Source organism: Mytilus galloprovincialis, chromosome 2 (genome assembly GCF_965363235.1).
Source record: "Mytilus galloprovincialis chromosome 2, xbMytGall1.hap1.1, whole genome shotgun sequence".
Lineage (NCBI taxonomy): Eukaryota > Metazoa > Mollusca > Bivalvia > Mytilida > Mytilidae > Mytilus > Mytilus galloprovincialis.
Window position 1 is genome coordinate 28783250 of NC_134839.1, and position 26865 is coordinate 28810114.

Sequence of the window (26865 nt, forward strand, 5' to 3'; positions counted from 1 at the left end):
CAGATAGGTGTCGCCACAAACTATACCGATAATTAGTTTGTAATATCTGAGATGTGAAAAGGTTCCTATCTAAGTCAACAAATTCACATTAGTTGATACAATTAATATCACTGGGTGGAAAAAGTTTACAATAGTTCATATAAAGTTACAACTTACTATTTGAAGATAGAAAAAATATTTATTTAAGTGATATTGCATCTTTATCTAGTAACTGTCCATAAAGAATTTATCCAACTTTTTGACCTTCTCTATAGCTTTTTATAGAAATTAGAGTTTTCTTCAGAGCAATTTCATTTTTCCCTGTGTAAACGTTTTTTCTCTCCTAAATATGAATCTTTATTGTCAAAGATTATCATAAGGAAAGGCAGTTGAGGTTTTAGAAAGACCCTTATTTTTTTCAAATTATTGTTAAACTCCTCTGAACATAAGATGATCCAGATAATTAAAAAATCAGCTGAGAATATTTTATATATGTTTTTTTAAGATCCCTCACTGACGCAGGACACAGGAAGAAATAAATGCAAAAATTTAAAATAGCCTTTTAAACGCCTGATAATTGTTACAGTTCTTAATTAAAAAAATGCAATACTTATAAGTAAGTAGTAAGTAAGTAATTTGTTTATTATAGTGACTTGTGAACATAAATATAATACAATTACAAAGTTTATAGTCAAAGTTACACCCGGCCCATTGGACCTATAAGTCACCTTTTTAAAATATCAGTAAGGTTAAACATAATCACGTTATACATGTATATATACACAATTTCTCAAATCATTTGAAATTAAAGTTCAAAATTAAAGTTATATATATATAGAGTCTATTTCATTCAATATTTCATAATTTGGTACTATGAATAGTACCTGTTTAGTGAGTACTTGTAAGATATGGCTTATTCATTATTAAATATAATTTTAATAAGGTAAGAACTTTAAGCAGACATTAGGATTTATCACAGTTAGAAATTAAGAATTGTAAATTTTCAGTTAGCAGATTGAAAAGAACTAGAATTCTAACTACCACATATTTAATCACAATGTTAGATTGCAAGTTTTTCTTTTTTCTTTTCTAAATGGTAAAGGGACACAACAGAAGTTTTAATGTTGTTCGCCAGACAAACATTGACTAATTGGATGACGACACAAACTAAGATAATTGTCATGTGTAGTGCGAAATCTAAAACGGACTTATCTCAACTTCATCTGCCTATCTCCAAAGGGTGTAATTAATTGTTGTGTGATGTCCTCACAAATGCCGCTGGTCATAGCTACACAAAAATACTCAGTTATAAAGATGGCTTAGTGGAATTTCTTTAACGATTTTATCTTTTCACTGATAATTTCAACTTTTATTTAATGAATGGAGTAAATATTAAATAAAGTAAAGTTTGAGTTTCATTGAAGAAGAATGTTTTTAAAATACCTGCGACATAACTTTAGTGTAACTTGATTTGTTTGCTGAGTGATATAGAAATAAATGTCACTTTCTTTTGATGTATGGAGTAACCTCCCCTCTTAGGAATGAAATAGAAAATTCAAAATTGTTTGCTCTGAGCACAATGGTATGACAGTCTATTTTCTTTATTTAATGAGACTTAAATGGAAGAAAAAGTATGTTTAATTTGAACTTTATAGCCTTAATTTGGTGACTAAGTATACATAGCATATTTGTTATTTGTCTGTATAAATTATTTCTGCATTAGATGCCTTTCCAGCATCAGGGCAGAATAGGGCCATTGTTTTAAGAGTTGTTGTTTTAATAACATTAATTTACTTTCTAGTGAATAAGAACCCTTGCAACAATTCTTTAATGGCCACTAGGTGGTCTGTTGCAAGAATAAATTTCTGTCCCTCTGCGATAGATTTCATTTATTAGTTGCATTACAAATCTCCCATCATGGTCAATATCTTATTTCAGGACCTACCGTAGGTAAATATGTATTTCAATACCCTTTGGTGGCCTTTGACTGTTGTCTGCTCTATGGTCGGGTTGTTGTCGCTTTGAAACATTCCCTATTTTCATTCTCAATTTTATTCAATGAATATTTAAGTCTGTACTTGCCGCCTATGTAAGAAACCCAGGTAAATTATTATTCCAAAAATGTTAATGACACCAGAGCAACAACCACTAAGAAAATGAGTTTCTGTAATGTTTAGATATTGGTTATCTTGTGTTTTACTTTGTTTGCTGTCTAATAGATGTTTAGTCTTAATTTTTATTCATTTGTATTCTTGTTGATTCCGTTGTACAAGTAGTTATACTCATAAAATACTAGAGAGAAAATATTTCATTCATAAATTTTAGAAATTTCCAATTGAGTGTATCTAATTTGTTGCAAACATGCTCAGTAAAACCAGGTTTCCATTCAGTTTTAGCCAAAATATCATGTAATTAAGACACCATATGCAATATCATTTTATAAAACATACATAGGTATTTAACCAGACCACAGTGATTGTTATTTGAAATGAAGTCAGGTGTGTGTATTTTTTTAAACAGATGTTCAATATATAGGTCAGAATGTAGAACAACAGGCATGCAATTCTAAGTTTCTTTACTCATAAATATGTATTGTGAAATTGTATGAAAACTAAAACGAAAGAAAGTTTTTGATTTGCTTTACCACTTTGCAAGTTCTTGTTTGTATGTTGGATATTCTTTATCTCTGTCTGAGTGTCATGGCAATGGTAGTGGTTTCTGCTTCACTCACAAGAGTTAGGTTGTTGTCTGTTAACTATTATAAAATTCTTTACCTCTTAAACTACTTGACCAAATAAAACTAAACTTTGCACGCATCATTGAAGTATCTAGTTGCAAATATGTCAAATGAATCCGCCTGCCAACTAAGATGACCAACATGACTGAAAATAACATAGTGGTCAAAATGTAAGTTTTGTCTCTTAATTTGAGGCCTAGATCTAAAAATATTTGGTTTGCCCATTTGTCCTCCAAAAAGTGATGAATGGTAGATGTTAACTCAGCCCAGAATATTTAAATTTTGTGTGTTGTTTAAAACTGAGGTCTATTTTTTAAATTTCTTTTTTATTTTTAATTCTGTCAACACAAAGTTCAATGAAGTTGAACAAAGTCTGTAATCATATAATGATAAAGACAAAAAAGGGTGTTCATAAAACTAGTACTTTAAAAGACATCAATATTTACTTTATGAAGGCTAATTTAATTGTTTCTAATTTTTTCACCCCGTCTTGATCAATGTAAGGTTTGCATGCTTAGGTCATATCGTTTAATTGTGCATTTAGCCCGTTTAATTATGATGGGCTGTGGTTAACACGAAAATTACATTTTATCAGAAAGGCGTAATGAAGATGTTAATTTCATATCAGAAATTATTATAGGAATCTATACGATCATAATGATGTCGTGAAATAAAAATCTGTTAATAAAATTATTAAAGATCACAATATCATAAGGTTGAATAAAAATAAATATGATATTATCACTTAATAGTGGTCTTTGATCAGATGCTATATAGAATTTAAAAAACCAGTCACTTGCAAAGCAGAAATTGCTTGGATATCAAAGTAGACCGGTTTTATAACTTCCGTTGTTTTGAAGGCTATGCATCGTTAATTAGTTATGTAAACTTGTAGCTTAATTAAGAGGTTGAATAATAGCTGATATTTTTGCCGCTGAAATGCATATTTTAGTGTAAATGACATGATGACAAAATAATTTGTTTGAACTAAGGGTTTGCCTTTTTGAAGTCGTAGAAAACATAAATGCTTTCAATATAAGGTGTATAATTTCATATGTCTGAACTAATCTAAGGATTGTGTCAAAGTTTATAGAATATTAGCCCTCTTGCATGTCTTATATACATATTCGTATATATTTAATTTTTTTTCAATTCTTTTATTACTTTGATCATATATAGAAATGATTTGTAATTAATTCCGAGTATGTTGATGGTATTTTGTACAAAATTTCTTGATTTATTTGATGATGTTATGAAATGTAATGCCAATATAAAGAATATAACTTTTATTTTTACAATTGGAGATGCAAGGGTGTTGATTCTTTTTTTAAAGATTTTTTTGTTATTTTTTTTGTAGAAACTCGAAGCAAAATGATATAAAAAAGTATAGAAATAAAAAAAATAAAAGAATTGTCTGGGACCAGGGGTGAATTTAGGATTTTTTTTGGGCATAAATATACAACATGTGATTAGCTAAAACAATTGTATCTAGTTTTTATACATGATAGTATAAGATGCAATTCCAACTGCTCAAGCACAGTTCAAAAGTGATTTCCTTATAATTGTTACAAAACAGAATGCCATCATACATGAATTATTTCCGAATGTTATTTGTACCAGTTTAATTGACCAACTGATTTCTCCTTAGGCCGATTTCTTGTCTAACAAGCGAATAAATAATTCAATACAAAACATTGTTGACTACAAATAAAAAGCCTAAACAAGAATAAGACCATCTGATGGAGCAAAGCCCTTGGCAAAATGTTACAAGAATCTGATATTCGTCAATTAGAGTGTCTTCCCAGGGGAGATTACTGTGAACTTAGACTATCTGCTGAGTTGGAAGCCGATGGCAGGTGTATGACAGTTATTATAAAAATCTGCAGTCGTTGCTCTGACAATTTGATGGAATTACAGACTTTGACAAATTATCTAACTCATTGTTCTCTTCAAGTTTTGATATTTTGAGATCATATATACTTCAGAAATTGATTTTTTGTTCTTTTTGGTGTAATTGAGTTTAAAGTTATTTCCAGAAATATTTTTTTTAGATAAACAATGGTGATTATTTTAATATCAAACCATTCTTAAAATAAACCCCAAAAAAATTGGAAATTATTTAAAAAAAAAAACAACAAACCAGCAGATTCGCTTCATAAAACTGAAAAGGACACAACTTAAAAATAACTCACAGAACTGGTTTTATAGAAAATTGAAAATAACTGAATGTTTGATTTCAATAAAACAACCTTCAAAGTGATTTCTTTCACTATATATTATGAGTCAATTATTAAGTTACATCTTCTTCTTCTTCCTTAGGTTTTCAGTAGTCCTTCAATGATCTGAAGATTATTTACTGTTTGCGCGCGCAGCGTGGCCTATATATATATTTACAAAGACAAAGACAAAAACACATGAATTGTTAACAACCCCCAGTTGGATAAAATATCTTTAATTTAGTTTTCTTTTTGCTACATTTAATTTGAAGACATTAGAAGGTATATTATCCTGTCATATGTCTTAAGAAATCAACATGACCATAATTTCTTCTTACACTATTTTATTTTTATTTTCATTTGGCAGGTAAAGCATCTCTGCTACACTGACTAATAACGATCAGCTTTATGTTTAATGATAATTGTCTTGACTGGCATAACAAACGTCTTATTGTTTTTATTGTCATTTTTCCATTAAGTCAAACCCTAGGTAGCTCACAGTAAAAAGAAATAGAATAAAATGCACCTACAGTAGAATAAAAATTATCATGGTATTTCTTAATATCATTGTCGTATTATTACAGATCAATCATAATAAGTCTGAATACTATCTACATAACAGATAAGACACAGCGTTAAAATAGCGATTGAATAGGATTACAATTATCAAATAAATTTTCCAATTATTGAAGACGAATCTTTTGTTAAGTGAAACTTAAATTAATTTTAAATTGACTTTTTCTCAGTGGGTAAAACTAAAACTTCTTTCAATTATGTAAATGTCTCAAATGGTCGACATGTTTTACAGGAAATATTAAATGGTGCCTGTGTTGGTGACTATCTTGGCATATTGAAAATTAAGTCAACAGGTTCTGAATAAAATTAAAATTCAAAGAAAATTAAATAGATTATTTCATTATTTTTAGCAATTGCAAAATTTCTCCTAGTATGATACCGGTAGTATTTTTTGTGATTATTTTAATTCAAAGAGTTCAAACCAATATTTTTTTTAAATATGTAGAGTCATATGAAATGTGACCTTCATACACTGCCCTTTTAACCTATGACCTGATTAACTTTTTGGAATATGTCGTCTTATTATAAATACAATGAGGAGAAACATCAATTTTAAGGGTAACTTAAATTTAAGGTAGGTTGCATGGGATATGAAAACTGTTGTGTCATAAATAAAAGGCAAATGGCGGTGAAAATTATAAAGCCTTAAGATATAAAGGTGAGGTACCCTTGAAAAAGGTAAACAAATATAATTTTGAAGGGTACCTCACTTTTAAGTTTAAAGGCTTAATAATTTTTACCACTAGGTGCCTTTATTTTTTTGACACAACAGTACCCTGTAATACAATCTACTTCTGTAAAAAAAAACCCATTAGAAACCAATTAACGATTATATATAATTCAAATTCAAAGAAGTTTCTTAACTTGCCTTTTTGATTTAGCCCAAATAATGGCCACGTTTGCCCTTGAGTTGGGTAGTACCTACGATATGGCTGATAAAGAACTTGGCTGTTGGTTTTGCCTTTGAGTTGGACAGTACCTACGATATGGCTGATAAAGAACTTGGCTGTTGGTTTTGCCTTTGAGTTGGACAGTACCTACGATATGGCTGATAAAGAACTTGGCTGTTGGTTTTGCCTTTGAGTTGGACAGTACCTACGATATGGCTGATAAAGAACTTGGCTGTTGGTTTTGCCCTTGAGTTGGATAGTACCTATGATATGGCTGATAAAGAACTTGGCTGTTGGTTTTGCCTTTGAGTTGGACAGTACCTACGATATGGCTGATAAAGAACTTGGCTGTTGGTTTTGCCTTTGAGTTGGACAGTACCTACGATATGGCTGATAAAGAACTTGGCTGTTGGTTTTCGGATTTAAATTGTTTCACATTTTGTCATGTTGAGCCCTTTTGTAGTTTACGATATATGTGTTTTATCATTGTTGATGGCTACTCAGTGACCTATAGTTGGTTGAATATTCATTCATTAGTGTTGGGTGAATAAAGTTGTCTCGTAGGCTGTTATAGTACATATCTTCTTATTTTTTTAAAGAATTAAACATTGGAAAATAATTGTTTTTAAAAGTGGGGAAAAAATATCAGAATTACTGTGGATTCATTATTTCTTGTATTAGATGATTTTTTGTGGATATGGGGGTGTATGTATACCCCATCTTTAAGTATTCAACAAAGTACACATTCTCTGTATATTTGAAGGCAAAACCATTTAATCAAATATTTAGGAAGTTAGAAATAAAATTCTTAAAATAAACAATCAAATATCTGCCGTTAACACTAAATTCTACAAACAACCAAACCATTTAGATATGGCATAGGAAAGCCTTTGTAAGAGTGGCAGATTTACTTTTTTCAAAATGTTGGGATTGGGCCTATGTTTTTCCAGCAATGTTTGGATTTTCTCTTATTTGGACACAGGATTTAATGAATAAATTTTCAAGATATGGAAAGAATATTTGTTTTTAGCGAATTCAAGATGGCACTCCCTCCTACTGACTCTCCTGAAAATGCTTCTTTCTTAAGACATGCTTATGTGGCATGTTGTTCATAAACTACCAAGTCATTTTTCTTTTCTTTTATGAATAAGATATATTGAAAATGAGAGCCATCAATTGAATTTATAATCAATGCACATTATGTAGTGACAGATACAGTGAATAAGATCTTTATAGATTTTTTATCTAAATTCTGGAAAATAATGAACAATGATCGTAGCAATAAAGATATAGTGTAATTCACAACTCAATAAAGATACACTTTGACGATCAAATCTTTGATAAGATTAACGGGATTAAGATTTGACTTTTGTCATAAGCATATTTAAAGGTCTAGCGATAGCTATACTGCATTGACGAATCAACAAGAAAAAGGTGTAGCTATTGATCTTACTTAATCAACCATTCTATATTATACAATTACTATTCAACGCTGCTTTTAATTGGAATCACGATGACAGAATTTGTAGAATTGTGTCTTTTATCTTAGAAAATAAGATTATGTCTGTCTTTGTTTATTTTTATCTTCATTTCTTGTAGAAATTTCTTATTTATGACAAATTTTATATTGTTTACTGCAGAAGTAAAGAAGTATTATATTTTTTAACAGCTTTTTTCAAAACCGATTTCTACAAAGTTTTTTCAAAACTTTTTTCTATTGTACATAAGGTATAGTCTATAGATAATTTTACTGTTTGAATTTTTCTTTGAATCTACTACAGAATAAAATTGGTCTGCATTTGAATAAAAAATATATATAGAGGATTTGAAATAAATTGAATACTATGAAAATAGAATCTTTAAGTCCTGCTTACATAATCTAAAGAAAAATTAAGGCATCTTTATTCTACTCTTGTGTACAATAGTCAATTTCATTGATGTAAAAGATGAATCATTACTTTATTTTTCTTCAAAAATAAATAAAATAAAAATCCAAATCAGAATAAAGTTATACTTGGTATTATGATACAATACCAGAAAATATTTATCACTTTTCCAGGCTTTAATTATTTCATCGAATAGATAACTTTATCCTGCATTTAACAAATACCCATTTATGATATAATCATTTAATATTAAATCAATTTTTCTAGACAATAAATATGATGAAAGGAAAAAAAATTCTATTAAAAAAGGAAAGAAAACAGTACACATATTCTTCACAGATAATTTAGAGTTAATCACAGTTTTTCACAGTGTCTGAAATTTCTTTGAACTAACAGACAATTTGTCAGAATTTCTATAAAAGTTATAGCCTAGACGGACTGCCGTTATTTTAACGGATTATTATACCGCAAAAGATGTCTCTTTAATTATTAAAAATGATGAAATGGACACCTCCATAGTAACAAAATCAATTCCCTAACGTTTTCAATAACCATTTTTTTGTGAGAATGAAAACAAATTAAGGTGGTGCATAGGACTCAATTACTCCTGAATGTTGGGGCCTTTTAACCTCGGCGACACTCAATCTTGTCTTTCTATGAATAATTTACGCTGCACATCCAAGAAAATTTCAGTAAGATCCCAATTAACTATGTCAATGATCAGCCATTTTTGTATATGTTAGACAAGCACGTTATTGACGGGATAGAAATGAGATGTTATTAAAATTTAAGATTTAATGATCGTCTTGTCAGAAAAGATGTTGACAGCATCTTAATTCATTTTCAGTCTTGTTCATCTTCTCAATTTGTATTTCATATTTTTTTGTTTTTACAAAATTTTTATTCAAGTTTCTGTCTAAAAAACAAAGTAATTATTTTTCTTTGACTATTAGAAAGAGTTTAATATCTGTGCTGTCAGAATATGGTGCTCCATCATTTAAGTATAGATGAAAAGTACCTTACTTATTACTAAAAACAGTTCAACCGTTGATTTACATCTTTGAAAAAGACTTTATAAAATTTGGAAATTTAAAGCCCTTTAGTTTCAGAAGAAATTGAAATACATTGCACATGGTTATTTACTTTCAGTTTGTAAGAAATGCAGTGATTTAAATTTCTGCTGCATCAATGCAAAGTTGAAGGATATGCAGTCAAATCGTGTTGTGTGGCAAATAATGTTCGCCTGCAAGACCAATAGGTCAAGGGAACCCCATGATTTTACATAAGAAAGAGGAAAAAGCCTTTTCCGCCAGGGATAATTAACACAAGTGTCATTCAAATTAAACCCAAATACTTGAATTTACAGAAATTTTCTAAAATTCATTGAGGAAACATTTTGGTTCTTTGCTATCTTTACCCAAAGACAATCTGTCTCAGCACTCAGAATTTTAATTTTTTAAAAGTCAACCAAACTAACAAAAGACTATTGTATTGACTGCAGTATGCAGGTAAAATAAAGGTATCTACTTGTAATGTACTGTATGTCACACTCATAGTATATTTACAGATGTTTAATATACCGAATGAGGTATAAATACCGTAATTGAGACTTTTTTGTATACTTTGAAATACATGTATTTGAATATAACAATTGATTATTAAGAGAAAATGATGTCTACCAATATTATATCTATACAATAGTCTCAGTATATGTTTCTTTATTTTTTAAAATTTCTTATTTTGAATTATTCTTTCTTTCTTCAGTAAATCCATACTTAAAGATTAAAACTGAGCCTAAAACAAGCACCTGCTGTGGTCCTGCCATACCTAACAGCTTACAGAAAGTAAACAGTACATCTAAGTATGACTACGGAGAGAGACGATATCTCACAGGAAGTGACCACACGCCATCTTCTCCGTCAGGGTCTGTGTGTTCATCATCATCGGGAAAGGAATCGTCCAGTCTGTCACCATGCAGTAAAGACGTGTCACAATATTCTAATGGGACAGATTCATCATGTACCTACATGAACAGATCACCTGAAAGGTATGTTTTTACAATTGCAAGAGTTACCTCCCATATCACTTGGCAATAGCAAGAGTTATCTCCCATACAATCAGGCATAACTCAAGCAGGTATGATTGAAAAATAAACATTATTTAATATTTTTAAAATTATTCTTTCAAAGTTCATAAGATTTTTGTCCATGTTTTATAAAAGTTTTATCCACTTGCTATTAAAATACTATTGGCAATGGAAGACAACTCATTATCAAATGAAAATTAAACTTTCAGAAAGGTAAGAGATAAGTTAAGATTAATTTGATAAATTATATCAAAAGGTTGAAATGAAATATCTGATTGGTTCAGTAAAAAAGTTCACAAATAATTACCTGTTATGTTTTTGAGCTGAGTGGATACTCTTATCATAATTTTCATTTTTTTTCTACCTAAAAAAGATAACAATTGCTTACTGAACGTACTGCATGAATTTGAGACAAACATTTATGTATATAGTGCACCGTGTATTTGCATTTTGTTATTCTTGCTTGAGATTTGACAAAATTTGGTTATTATTACGTTGACAGAGAAGCCTTGCCATTTAATTCTTCTAATGAAAGGGGGTTTGGTTTTAGGTGAACCCAAGCTTCCCCTGGATGTACATACTATTTAGATACATATGACTTCTTGTTAGATTTTTCTGGAAAAAAAATAAGAATAGAACTATATTGTTATGTCTGAATATGTGTTATCACTTGTGTAAAAAGGATTGAACTACGGTATCTTGTTATGTCTTAATATGTGTTGTGTTATAATTATTGTCACTATCTGAGGCTGTTAATGCATTCAAAGCAAATGGTATTATCTCTTGTACACTTAAGAAACTTGACTGATTTATGATCAATACAAAATCCATTGTGTTTGAAGACTTTAAATTGGAACTTATTTTCAACTTAACATGCAATCTACCTTTAATAATTTTCGTTGTCAAGTTATGCTTTTTGTTGTCATGGCAACAAGAGGATGAAAGGTTGTCAGTTTCAGAAATAAATTTGATGTCACATTGTTATGAGGATGTCATATTTCATTGTGAAACTGACATACCTGGCTTCTGAGAGAAATGAATGTGGATTTCGCATGTGTATTTACAGTTAACGACCTAGTATTTACTTAATGGTTACAAGCTTTTGGTGACAAAATAAAAGTTAATGGACAAAAGTGGGAAACAACTTAGTGAAATATTGCATGCATTTTTATAATAATATTTGATAAAACAATTTGTGGTAGGGAATATTTCTCTATTTTCACTTTCTTCTATGATTGTAATGATTTTCCCTAAAGAGAAGCAATTGTCTTTAAAAATATATAAATCAAAACATGATTAGCAATAGAAAATTTACCTTAAAAATGTTTATACTAATAGAAAACAATATACCTTGATGAATGTTGATAAAAGGAGTCAGGCGACTCATTTATAAATTGAAAGGAAACAATATTTTAGAACTTTCTAAACAATTGAGTCATAAAATGTAAATTTGGCTGCAATAAATACCAGTTTCCCAGAACTATAAAATCATTATTTTATCCATTTGCCTTAGTTCATTAATGTCAGAGCATAAGATTTCTATAAAAAGAGTTAGATTATGAAAAGGGTTTTACAATATTTTTTATTTACACAGATAATTGTTATGTTTTTATAAGACAATCCTTTGTATCATCTTTTGCTACTTTGAGTGAAAAAAAAAAAACAAGTATCTTTTTTTCTAGAGTTCTTAAAGGTCACTTAGATGGTCCGATAGAAAATTATAATTTCTTGTAATATAACAGGGAGTAATTTCTAACGAAAAAGTGGTTAAGGTCATTGTGCATGGAAAGCAGATTAGAAAAGGGGAAGACAATACTTCAACAAAAGTACAATTATGAAGATTTGGTTGAAATAAAGGTTTTCTTTACATTTGTTTTATAGTACTACTTACTACACTTGTTTTATAGTACTACTTACTTAGCCATCAAGTATATAAAACAATTTTTCTTTTTTGAACTTTAATTATAACTTTTTCTTTCTCTCCAGAGTTCCAAGACCCAGCTCAGCACCACAGAAGGGTTATTTCTCACCTGACCCACAGACCAACTATTGTCGTCTTATGTCCACAACTTACGCTCATCATTTCTTCAAGCAAGAGTTGTACGACAGAAGCTATGATATTTCTAGGAATCATGGCTATTCACAGTTGCCTTCTACACAAACACCCACAATTAAACAGGAGCCGAGGGAATTTACATTTGACAACGGTAGGTTCATTCTTTAGGAGATGATTGCTCAGCAAAATTTTCTTTTGATTGACAACTTGGTAACTTGGAGTTTATTTTTGTACAGACTTTCGTTAAAAAAAAATATTGTAAAAAAAATCTTTCCCAAAGCTGTATCCTAATTATGCCAATTTTGTCAGTGATATAAAATGAATATCTGCAGTTCAGCGCATGAATTTACAACAATTTTTAGTCATACAAGGTTTCAAAAGATTTCTTATAATTAGAGGTAATTTCATGACCAGCCATGTGGTAAACAAAGGTGTTAAGTTTAATGTCTGTACTTGAATCTGTATGTCCTGTTTATTCAGTACCTTTAATTTAAATGTCCCCTGCGAAACACATTGTGGGGAACATAGAAAAAAAGGGTGTTTCTCCTTTTTGTCTGTCTGTTTGTCTGTGATTCTGACCGCTTGGTCTTGTTTGCGCACTCACATGTTCCATTTTTGCCAAATTTTTATGATCAATTTGACTAATTATTTTTGTTGCTCCCTCAGATTTTCTTACTCTCACTCTATCCAATAAATTAGTAGTGGCATAAGGATATAGATGTCATGTCTATTCAACAGTTGACTTTTTTTGATTTTTTTGAAAAATTGGTGTAATAGAATAAATTTAAATTTTGAATTTCATCTATTTTATTTCTCATTACAAAAACCAAACCTACACATGTATATAATACCAAAACATTGTTCAAGTTGTAGTAGACAATAAAATCTGTTAAAGGGAGACAAACGAAAAGGTCAACCATAGAATTGTCTGTCAATATATGTATATGTATTATAACTTTTTATGAAATTGTAGGTTTTCCTTGTCCCTACGACAATCCAATGAGATTTTTCTGTCACGAGTCAGCTGACTCGTCATATTTAGAAAGGTTTAGAGAAAAACACAGGGAGAGATTTGAAGGTTTGTTGATTTTTGTTTAAGAAAAGAAATATAAAAAACTGAACATTATAATGCAGATTTTCTACTGAATCAGAAAATTTCTTACTGTTGGTTACTTATATATCCCCCTTACATCAAAGTCAACAACATCAAAATAAACCTCCTTTAGCCAACATCATTTATTTATCATTCATATTCACTATTATAATAAATTGATGTTTTTTTTTATTTTCGAAGTCAGTGGTCATAGATCAAGAAATGTTGAGACCAGTTTAAAAATAAAGACTGAACCGAACTTCATCAAACTTGGGATGAGATAGTGACCTTTTTTCATTTTTGAAGGTCATGCTTGCTGAATACTAAAATTTATGATAAAAGAGATTTTTCATTTCCTATCGTTAATTATCCATTTTTAGATGGTGACGTTCCCTTGTCACCATCTTACGGTGTTTATATAACTCAACTTGTACGATTCGCTCGTGTATGTAATAATGTTTTAGATTTTAACGAGAGAAATTTATGTATTACTGAAAAATTATTACACCAGGGTTTTCGATATCACAAACTAGTCAAAAAATGTACTAAATTTTATCATCGGTATAAGGACATCATTCGTAAATATAGCTCAACATGCAGACTTCTTATACGTTCAGGTATTTCACATCCAATTTTTTATGGAAATATTCTTTATAAAGCACAAAGGTGTCAGTATTCACCTCAGAAACTAACAAAACCTTTGAATAGACTTATTAAGAAGGGATATAGTTACGATACTGTTGTCAGGTCATTAAAGATTGCATATTTTGGCGTTAATATTGATTCACTTATAGGGTCTTTGCATCGGAACTAAACACATTTATTCAAAAACCAGTTATTGGCATGACACGGGTTATTTTCTTCTCATATATGTTATGATGGTATGATACTAAACCCCTAACGGGAAGGATTGTGCCTGATGTTCATATGATGAAATCATAATCTTTCAGTCAGTTTAATTGAAGTCTGGAGCTGGCATGTCAGTTAACTGCTAGGAGTCTGTTGTTATTTATGTATTATTGTCATTTTGTTTATTTTCTTTGGTTACATCTTCTGACATCAGACTCGGACTTCTCTTGAACTGAATTTTAATGTGCGTATTGTTATGCGTTTACTTTTCTACATTGGCTAGAGGTATAGGGGGAGGGTTGAGATCTCATAAACATGTTTAACCCCACCGCATTTTTGCGCCTGTCCCAAGTCAGGAGCCTCTGGCCTTTGTTAGTCTTGTATTATTTTAATTTTAGTTTCTTGTGTACAATTTGGAAATTAGTATGGCGTTCATTATCACTGAACTAGTATATATTTGTTTAGGGGCCAGCTGAAGGACGCCTCTGGGTGCGGGAATTTCTCGCTACATTGAAGACCTGTTGGTGACCTTCTGCTGTTGTTTTTTTTTCTATGGTCGGGTTGTTGTCTCTTTGGCACATTCCCCATTTCCATTCTCAATTTTATTAAATAAGAAAAATAATTGAGGTAACAGGGATTGAAATGGAAATAATGGAATAAAAGTAATACATTTTCATTCAAACAGATAGTCTAGGGAAATTCCAATTTTATATTGTGTTCTGGACAAATTCACCATTTCAGAATCAAAAGGACTATCAGAAATTTCATTTTTCTGTACCCCAAAATGAAAATAACATCATTATGATAGACATTTTAATTCATAATTTTCTTGACTTTTGTAAAAATGCTTGTAAATTTTTTATTGTTTCCTATCTGAAACTGTAATCAGCTGTTGAATAGTTTCTATATCCCAAAGGCTCATAATAAATAACATCATAGTGAATTTGTATGCTGTTCGCATCAGTAACAAATGTTTCTGGTGACAAAAAAGGAGTTTGATTAGCTAATTTAAATAAGAATAAAATAAAACACAATCAAGATCCAGTTTGGTGTCTTATTTAAACAGAGTCAGGAGACTTTATCTAGTAATAGTTTCCTAATCACAGGCATCCCTACCAGAAAAATCAACTCTAATTAACTCCCAAGTGAAAAGCTGCGGCTGATCAAATTCAATTAGAATTAACACCATCCTTTTACGTTTGGGATCAAAAACTCTTCGGCAACACTGTACGTAAATCCAATTTGTAATTAAGTTGACCACTGGAAGAATTTTGAGTTGATCTTTTAAGAATAATGAGACCTTAATCCTGTTTGATGAAAAAATCTCGGGAAGCTATCGATGTGCTGGAATGGTTGACATCTCGTTAGTGGATGGGTATTATCTGATAGAGAAAGGTCAGTTTTTGTCTGACTTTTTTACCTATGTGAAAAGGTTAAGAAGATTTGACAGATAAAGACATGAGACGATTCTTGTAAAGAAAATATATTTGGATGTTCAATTGTTGTAATATGTTAATAGTTATCAGACTTTAAAAACTTCTTTGGTCCAATTATTCTATCAATTTCAAAATGTAAAAAAAATAAAGATGACAGAAGTTAACAAATATGAAGAAAAGGTGAGAAGGATGAAATTATAAAACAAATAATCCCAAAATTTCTGTAAAAGTTAAAAGTCATTAGGTGGGAATTTCAAAAAGGGGGAGAAAGATACCAAGAGATTAATTAAAAACCAAAACGTAAATAAAGCCATCAACATGGGCAAAGTAAAAAAAACAGTATTTCAAGCACTACACAGAAATCTTCAGATCGAGTCAGATTGGTGATTATCACACTGAAAACTAAGGATGATCTCGGGTGCTCTGGAAGGGCAAGCAGTTTAAAGTTTTAATGACCTATAATTTATCAAGAAGTACCGGTATACACATGTTAATATATATGCTTGTGGATATGATAAAGGAGGGGGTTTATTGGTTCTTAATACAGTTGCTATACTTCATTAGATTTCAAAAGAAGTTTCAGCGCTAAGCTAAATTTAAATATTACCTGTTTTGAATACTTTTTTTTTACACAGTTGATTTAAAAAAAATCTCTGTAATTAGGATTTTTTGGGAGCAAACAACATTTATACTAGAAATTGCAAGTTTTCTTTAAAAAAAAAAAGAAAATTTGGAAATGAGTTTTTATTTCTGTACCAAAAGATATTCTACAAAAAATCAATAGAGCATGAATTATTCATGAAATTTTACAATAGGTGATCAGGAGTTGATTTTTGTTAGTCGTTACTTTATCTTTTCTTGTTTGAATAAAGCCCATATTGACGTAGAATTAGCGATAATTTTTCTTTTGATAATGAAAATGTCATCGGTAGCACACAGAAAAATGATGTACAAACTTTATAATTATTTTTGTATTCACTTAGTGGTAGTTGGATTATTATCATGATGGGCAAATTGATATTAAGTTTTACTACTACAATTCATCAAAAACATGTCGCAAAGTAATTTTACAAACATGTACCGTCTACACCGGATATGGTTTGGCTCATAAAATATATTTCTTTAATATTTATGTTACAGCAACAAAACGAAAGCTGGTTTTGTCTGAAGTTTTACTAATTGAGTATTGTTTGGGTCAAATAACAGCTTTAAATCATATGTTTAAACTTCTAAACTTTTTTACATATCTTTTTAAATTTTGATTTTGTATCCTGATTATTTTTCTATTCTCATATACCAATTAAAAAAAACCCTAGACATTTGTTAATGTTAATGTTTATGAAACATTTTGGAAAGGTTCATTTTGAAGAGACCATATATCATTAAAAGAGCTCTTATATTGCTGTTTTTAACGGTTATGGAATTATTAAACATTGCAAGATACCTTAATGTAATTTTTTTTTATTATTTACTATACACTCATGTATAAAATTCAGGCCCTTACTGTATTTTTATGTGAGACTTATTCGAATATATAAATGTAAGTAACACAACTTAAGTTTAGTATATAAACAATGAAATGTGACAATGAGACAACTATCCACCAGAACTCTATAGTGTAAGGTCTACAAAGTTAGTGTGTAAACACAGATAAAAATGATAAAGTTTATATAAGCATTATCTTTTTCTTAACCTTGTGTAGACCTCTGGCTTTTTCTAGTTTTTAAAAAGAATGCATTTAAACTTTTGACGCAAAAATATAATTAAATTTCCCCAATAATATATATATTAAATAGTTTAAAATGTTTGGCAAATTGATTTGTAAATCAGGTTCTACTTTAAGTAAGTCATGGAAAAAAACATATTATCACTGTATTACAGCTTTATAATTGCTAAAATACTTAATTGTTTTTTTTACAGTTAATTCTAAATTGATAATTATTTGCTGTAAAATCTACCCTGTTATTCATTTTGAACATCAGGATTTGAATTAACAATTTGTGTATTCTACCTTGCTATTCATTTGATTGTCAGAATTTTTATTCATTTTGACCAAATCATCCCTATATAATGTTAAATTTTTTCACAATAGATTGAATCTTTTATTATTATAAGATCCTAGGTTGATAGCCATTTTCACCATTCAATCTGTAGCATCGTCCTTGATCAAAGAGACTTCCGTTGTACTTTCGTTCTATTGTGCTTGGTTGTAATAACGCCGTGTTAGTTAGTGTAATTAATTTTTGATTATCTGAGTTAATAGTCTTATTAATGCAGTCGGGGCTTTCACCGCATAAACAGTTAACCATTGTTCATTTTCTTAAATTAGCCTACAATTCTGTTCAGGATCGACTATTTACAAAATAATTACCATCATTTTGTATAATTTTGACAAAATCATATATTCTAAATCACTGGAATTTGAATTTCTATTCTTCTAAAATGGTCGTTAGATTTCGTAATGGTTGGAATTTACTAGGAAAACAGAATAAAGGTTATTACAATACATCTATTATGTTGCAATTTTTCTTCTAGCTTGCTTCTAAATTTTCTATAATTATACAAAATACTCAATGATTTTTTTTTTTTTTTAAATCATAGATTTAATGTTTACATTAGAAGATAATTTGTCTTTTTCCCACGTTAAATCTGAATTGTTCATATGAAAGTGATCAAGAATATATTGTATTTTATACTATTCAAATTACAAAAGCCGTAATGGTTATAAAAACCACAAATTAAAATTTCATGTGTCATCAGTGTTTATATCAAGTTCTTCCTTGTTATATCACTCATATATATATATATTGAATGATTGATAGATTGTTGCTTAATGTCCAGTGGCAAATGTTTCATGCATGTTCTGAACGAGAACAAATTGAGAATCTGTACATTATGTAAGTCCTGAAAAAAGGGGTATTATAATAAAGGGTAGAAAATTAAAACGCAAATGGAAAATGAGATTATATTGCAGCCTGTAGCCAGATGCTATTATTTGGTAGGCTTTAGTTGACCCCCCCCCCCCCCCTTTATCAACAACAAAAAAAAGTAAATAAAGACTTCAATAGTCTAGCTAGAGATTGAAGTTTTTAGTATCTAAGTCAGAGCTTTTGTGGCGACCCTAGATAACCCCCCCTTCAAGAAGAAGATTTTTTGGTTTAAATTAATTTTGGAAAATGTTAATTTAATGCTATTTTTTTTATTGCATGAATTTCTTTTGCGTCAGTAATCCAAAAAAAATGTTCAACTTTTTCAATTGCACATACAAATTTGTAGTTGGTATAATTTGTTCTATCAACAATAAGACAAACACAACTCCAACATGCTTTATTCTAGTATTGACGACTATATTTGTCACATTTAACAAGCAAACTCCCCACGGAGAACATATTCAATATTTCTTATTTCATTAGGACTAGGGATCAACCTCTTTATTAATTGAGCATCGTAAAGTGTGGAAAATTGCATTTTAAAATGCCAAAGAGCAAACAGTTTAGGTCCCGAGGGCTGGTTCTATGATTGAGAGTCAATTAGTTTGTTGATCAAACGTATGTTTGATAAGGGATTATTGTTGATCTATTAGCTTAATCCAATTCACAACTTAATTGAATAAAATTATTAGTTGTTAATCAAAAGTTTTCTCTCCGTTTATTATATTAGTTGGTAATTCGTCTATTTGAGGTGAAAATCTTGCTTTGAATGCTCAATGAAGCAGTTGTTTTGAAATAAAAGCGCTGGAAAATGTACATGGAAATTAACTATAGTGTAATAGTAGGATAAGGATAAAGAAAGCTTCATATGAATACATTAAGATATTTAGAGAGTACTTTTTAATAATTTTTAAATCTTAAAGGACAATGTAAGGTGAATTGGATGTGTAGAGGCCCAACAAAACAATTAACCAAAAAATTGGATTGATTAATTGTTGTTTGCTTTAAGTCCATTGAAAACAAAAAGACTCAAGAGTTGAAAATAGAATCATCAACAATAGTCAGTGTCTATACTCTATACAGTATAACATGCTTTAAATCACAGTCTAGAATTTATGTTTTTACCATGTATATAGAACTCCCTAAATGTTACAAAAAATCTTTATCAAAAAATGTCTTGGAATCTGATATAAAATAAGTATAGAAAAAAAGTTATCTTGAATTTGATGAATGTTGCATAGCACGTGTACTTAAGAGACTATAAATAAAAGGAGATATTTAGAATGATGACTTTGACAATGATAAGATACTAACTATCATAAGATAATTGTATATATCTTCTCAATTTTATTATGTTTATATTTGTAAGGATTCAAAAGGTAATTTCATTTTGTTTTATTATTCATGTCCACTGTCGTGATATTAAATATAAGATCATTATAGAAGCCAAAAACATAAAGAATGACCAAGTAAAGATTGTAACGAATGATTAAAAGATACAGTATGACAATAAAAAGTGATACGACACCACATAGGCTTCCATTGATGGTTCAGGGTGTGTTTGATTAGATGTATCAAGTTGATGGTTTACTCTGTTCTAATCATTTGAAACCATTCAAATGAAAATAGAAACAACACAATTTAATCATCATTTGATGTTCTGTCCATGGCAAGGGTTGGTAGAACATTTTAGAAATATGACTCTTAATAGGAGATTTAGCTAATTGACTCTTTTGTAATGATATAAGGGGTAATTAGCGCATTCTGGTTTTATCCCATGTTTGGGCTTTGAAATTAGACTGTATGAGCAGTGTAAAGTGCGTTAATGAATTGTCTGTCCTACATTACAAAATTTGTATTGTAAAAATGAGTAGAATTTTAATCCCTTTGTTCAGTGGAATAGGACACTGTAATCTGAAAACCATTTTGATGTCTAATCAATCTCTACGATAATATCACAAGATGGAAGATGTTTACTCATCATTTCTAGAAATAACAACATTTTGATCAGTGACATCGCTTTCAATAGAAATATATATGGAAAAATAAAGAAAGGTCCATTTGCCTTTATTTGAAAAAAATGAGGATTTTGATGAGTTAATATGATGTGTGTAGATTTTGCTTATCCTAAGAATGGGGCAAAAAGGTATTAATTAAACTATATATATGAAAATACAATTATAAATTACAAGAATGAAAAAGATTTCCCCCAAATTTTATTGGAGATATACTTTCAATATATATAAATAAACTATACAGTAAGAAAAATAAGTGTTATTTAAAAAGCCAAAAATCTTGATGCTTCGCCTTGGAAAAAGCTAAATGGTGTTACATAATACATTTGTATTAAGGAAAAAAAAGACTTTGAGATTTAAACATCCTCCATATTAAAAGCATACCCGTAGCCAGGGGGGGTTCGGGGGGTTCGGACGAACCCCCCCTTGAAAACAAATAAGCACTGTTAAAGTCGATGTTCTGTTCGAATTGTGACTGTTAAAGTCGAGTTTGTTAGTCCAACGAACCCCCCTTTGGAAATTTCTGGCTACGGGCCTGTTAAAAGTGATGTTATCATTAACCTTTAATAAGATAATGTGATACAGGTATATTATTGGTGGTGTTTTTTATGAAGGATTGATTTTGAAAAGATTGTTATCTACAAATCAAAAATTATTTCAATTCTATCTTAACAATTGAAAAGAAATTTGATTACATAGATAAAAAAAATTTGTTTCAAATATTGGAAATGAAATAAAAAAGTTTTGTGTATAATTGTTTAGATGAAAAGCTAACCTTTAATTTTAAAGCGAACTAGAGATATACATAACAAGCATAGCTAATTTTTGAATGGGAAAGTTCATTTGGATATTTATTTATGTTTGAAGATACTGTTATATATTTTTTGATTATTTGTAATTTTAATTTTGTAGCTTTAAAAAAAGTAACAAAATAAAGCTTTTAAAATATGAGTGGTATAGATGCATTTTATAAATTCTTGAACTTTGTGGTCATGATTTTTCTTCACAAAAAAAAATAAACTCCTTGTTGAATGGTAATCGAAGGAAACATTTATTGATATTTCCCTTTTAAGTAGGGTCATATTGTATTCACCTTGTCCATCTGACCATAAGTCTGTTCAACAATTTCTGTCTTACATTTGTTTGACTTTTCTCAAGTACAAATAAACAGAATTACCTCACCATTGATAAGCAGTATGACAGTAATGAGTAGTAACATGTATGTTCCTCAGATAGCAGTATGACAGTAATGAGTAGTAACATGTATGTTCCTCAGATATGTCAGACACTTCCTGTTTGTCCATAACTTTTTTAATTTTTTTTTTTATATAAAATGAACATTTTTGTCACTCATTGTCCAAGTACAGTATTTGTGTAGAGAATTGACTGTGATAAGTTTTAATATGTGAACATTTAACGATTTGTCAGACATATTCTTCCTGTTTGCAGATAAATGTACATGTACTTTAGCTTTTTGAATATGGTAAAAAAAAATTATTGTCACACCTTTCTTCATTACGACTACAGAATTATTTTACGTTTAGTCGACAGTTTTACAATGATGATTAGTATCATGTTATCACTTATCTGTCAGACATCCTATTGTTGGGGTTTGACAAGCATGTAAAAAGTTTTTATTGTGTTGTTATTTGTTTCATATAGCCAGAAACTGAATTTTAAATATCGTAATTTTCAATATATATTAACAGGTATTGAAATGAAAGCTGATTTTTATCGAGACTTCTATTTTGATCGTTACCATAGAGATGGACCACATCCAACCTATCAGAGACGAGGGTCATTACAGTTGTGGCAGTTCTTAGTGGCCTTATTGGATGATCCAGCAAATTCTGCATTTATTGCATGGACTGGTCGAGGACTAGAATTCAAACTTATTGAACCAGAAGAGGTAAAGAATTTAGGCAATACCTATTAAAATAAGAAGATGTGGTATGATTGCCAATGAGACAACTCTCCACAAGTGACAAAATGACTCTGAAATTAACAACTATTAAAGTCAACACAAAGCCTTCAACAATGAGCAAAGCCCATACAGCAGTCAGTTATAAAAGGCCTTGAAACAACAAAAGTTAAATAATATGGCTTAAATTATATTTTAGAAACATAGGCATAAATAAATACTTTTGTCTGTAGGTTTGTTGAACTATCAATGATTTATGGATTTCCACAGAAAACTAATAAGGACAATAAGTACAATAGCAGTGAAAATCTAATCATGCTGTATATCATGTAAAAAACATATTCTGTACTTAGAGAAGTAAAGGGAAACTCCACTAAGGCTATTAAGGGGAAATAACTCTTTGAAACCATCAATTATTTAAAACGACCTGTTACAAAGTAACATCCCTTATTTAGAACTCAGAGCTCATGTGAAGCAGAATAAATAATCTGATATCCAGAATATTTTATAAATAGTTGTCCCAAATGTACCAGTTATTCAATGAGTAGATCTGCATTGTAGAGTTACAATTTTTGTAATTCAGACTGAATGTTCATTTCAGGTTGCACGTAGATGGGGAATACAGAAGAATCGTCCAGCCATGAATTATGATAAATTAAGTCGATCATTGAGATATTATTATGAAAAAGGTATAATGCAAAAAGTTGCAGGAGAACGCTATGTATATAAATTTGTTTGTGATCCTGAAGCTTTGTTTTCAATGGCATTTCCGGACAATCATCGACCCATTCTGAAAACTGAGTGCTCAAGAGACGAATATTTTCGTGAACCAAACCACGGGTTTGAAAATCAGTCTATCAGTTTACATTCAGGACACATTTCTCAAGGACATTTGCCTCCAAGTCACATGACACCTGTACATATGATGCCCCCACCTACATCCACGTCCAATATGGCACCATCAAATATGGAGCAGCGGTACCATTACATGCAGGATATGCAAAGAGTATACAGCTCAGGACCTTATATGGAAAATTGTGTGTATTGAAACTGGCTCAAACAGGGAACTTAACAATTCAGATTATACTGGATATAGACTATTTGTCTCTGTGAAACTGATTGGACAACAGTTATCTGTTCTTTTGTATAAATTAGTTCAAAGTCAACAAGATGATTTATTCAGTTGAAATTAATTTATAGACCAAAACAATTCTTTTATGTTTTCATGTTACCTACTTGGACCAATACTTAGAACCAAATTAAAAAAAGAATATGTTATGGAAATCATGTTCTCGCCTTAAATGATCTTACATTCAACAGCTATTCTGAGATAGGAAAACTTCATATACTATCTTGCTGCTTATGTTTATAGCATAACAGTTTTTTCTTTATAGAGAACTAAGAGAAGTTCATTTAAGACAGTGTCAAAGTTGTTAATAAAAATGCCCTAAGTAGAACACTGAAAGTATATAATCTGATCTGTTTATAATGGTGTAAGTGGCACTCTGTAGTTTTAATCTGACATATATAAAACTTAGAGGTCAAAAATTTTCAGTAAGTGTATTATTAAGACTACATTAAAGTTTACATCTTATTTATAACTTGGTCAGGTTAGAAAATATTAATCTCAATTGTTCCTCAGCTTTTACAAAGCAAAATGCCATAACTGTTTGTTTTTATTGGAGTGTTCCATGACAATGTCATACCATGTAATAATATATAATATATTTCAACTGGAGTAGATGGTGATCTAAATTACAATTTGCAACTGTAACAATCATTTAAAAATATTACATGTACTCCAGGGATGATTGTGATTGGCCTGGAACTTGTACATGTATGTTGATTTATACTATGATTTTTGATGATTCTTTGAAAATTTATAACACCAACTGAGCTTTGTCAGTTTTTCCGGTAAATAATGTGTACTGTAATTTTAAATTGACAACCTCCAGCAACTGTAGTCTTGCTTCAGCTTTCTTTGCTTTGTTAAACTGACAGTTACTGGACACATGTCCTGCAAAACCATTATTAATGATAAGGACATTGTCACCATGTTAGATCATTTATTATCATGATTATATTAATTTAAGATGTTAATTTGACCATTTTATTTTTGAAAGTTTCCTGCATTTGAATGTACTGTTAACCTTCTTGACTTAACATATTGTTAGTATATAGTATAAAAAAAATGTTTGCTAGTCATCTTTATATGCAATAAGATTTAGTTTGCTTTCTGATATTTTATACTTTTTACCCTGAAAGATAAAATCTTGAAATATTTCCTATAATTCTATACTTAGATTACATTTACCATTGTTGAAAGTCTGTATTTGTTATTTAATTTTTGAAGTCCTGAACTACTGTAGTTGTTTTATAGTTTCAAAGTCAAAATTAGTCCCATTATTGGTACAAAATATTTTGGTTTTCATTTTGTAAAAGTTTCATTGCCAAAACTAAAGTGTTGTTGTTTATTTTTGCCGTTATCTGATGATGTAAAAAAAAATTGAATCATTTTATAAAGCTTTTTTTTATCAATAGCTTTGATCTTACCAATATTGGGGGGGGGTTCTGATCCGTTTGCCGCTTACTTTTTTGTCAGATTCCTGTATCATGCTTACACTATGTGTGTAAGCAATTCTCATTTTTTGTAATTTCCTGTGTCCTGCTAGACTTCATTTCCCCGTTTTCACAGCACAATAATTTGACTTTCACGTGTCATGCTTACAAAAAATTGACAACCCTGCGTCACACTTACACCCTAAAGAGACCCACAATATTGTTATGTAGGTTTTAACAAGGCTTTAGCAATGTGTACTTTATTGAAACACTCTTGTGGTTTGTAATGTAAGCATAAAACTACAATACTTAGTTATATAGCTACCTGATCAGTGGTAGTTTTTGATTATCTAGTTGTAATACAAATCACTGAAAATGATAGCTGTGAAATTACCATAGCAAGGGAGATAATTCCGATCTTTTGAAGTTGTATTGAAAGTGAACAGTAAACCAGTGATGTTATAATTATTAATTTCATTCAAATATTTAACAAAATTTGATTCAAGTGTCATTCAAATCTTCCTTTTTGTAAAAGTTTTGTCTCAGACTTAGGAATTAAATAAACTTATTTTTAATTTGATGTGCTTTTTCTCTTTGTTAACAACAGTTGAAGGTTATTCTGTTACTTGTACTGTTGTATACTTCATTTATTAAAAGGTACCTACAAGCACTTAGGAAAAATTACCCTGTTAAACTTTAAAAGAAATCCTCTTTTTTTTGCATTTTTTTCCGAAAACAAAAACTATTACTTGGAGATATAAAAAAAAAAAGAAGAAAAGAAGAAAATTATGTATCGACAACAACCATACTAGGGAAGCATTGTACTGTACCTGCAGCTTTCATCCCATTGTACATATCTGATCATTTTGATGACATAAAACTGTCTGCAATCAACAAGTACTTTCAAACACAATTTTTCAGTTTCAATAGGTGAATTTTGTTCTTGTGTAAATAATTTTAGGACAAAAGGATCAGATCTAAACTTGCCCATACATATACATGTAGTTACTTACTAAAAGTTTACTGTTAATCAATAATTACTTTATCCTTAGGACACATAATGACATTTAGTGACAAAAGATCTAATTTTGTTCATATATTATTTACAAAATGTTATATTTTTAAGGAAATGATATTTTATTTGTTAATAATTCCATTTCTAGTCAGATTGTTGTATATTTATATGTAAAAATTGTGATCATGTTGCCATGACAATAAAAATACATATGATATTGTTTTATTTTGTTGAGAGCCAAATGTGGTAATGCAAGCATACATTCAAAGCTTCATTTTCCTTACACAAGAAATATTGTCAGTTGTCTGTACAGTGAAAAAAAAAACTGTTCTGAAGGGCAAAACATTATACACTCATTATACCATCAAGCTGTAATATTTTTTCTGGTTGAAATAATATCACAAAATACAAAACTTTTGTTGCAGAAAGGTCCACATAGGGATAGTGATCCGGGGGCTGAGTTAGTTTACTACTTAAAAGCTTTATATTTTAGAAGGTTAGAAAACCTGGATGCTTCATACTTTGTATATAGATGCCTCGTGTTATGAAGTTTCCGTCTGTCACATGCCCATTGTCCTTGACCTCATTTTCATGGTTCAGTGACTTCTTGAAAACAAAGTT

General features: G+C 29.9%; 1 protein-coding gene across 2 annotated transcripts in view; it reads left to right on the forward strand.

Annotated features, from left to right (window-relative positions):
• LOC143063315 (ETS translocation variant 1-like) overlaps positions 1-26459 on the forward strand; it is a 40972-nt gene extending 14513 nt beyond the window's left edge. Inside the window, exons 6-10 of one of the 2 annotated variants that reach the window (XM_076235383.1) lie at positions 10049-10331; positions 12357-12577; positions 13400-13504; positions 22459-22658; positions 23272-26459. In XM_076235383.1, coding sequence (XP_076091498.1) covers positions 10049-10331; positions 12357-12577; positions 13400-13504; positions 22459-22658; positions 23272-23718 — 1256 coding nt within the window. In that variant the 3' untranslated portion in view covers positions 23719-26459. The remainder of the gene's footprint in view (positions 1-10048; positions 10332-12356; positions 12578-13399; positions 13505-22458; positions 22659-23271) is intronic. The other variant, XM_076235384.1, reaches the window with a different exon arrangement.
• Positions 26460-26865: the final 406 nt, after the last annotated feature.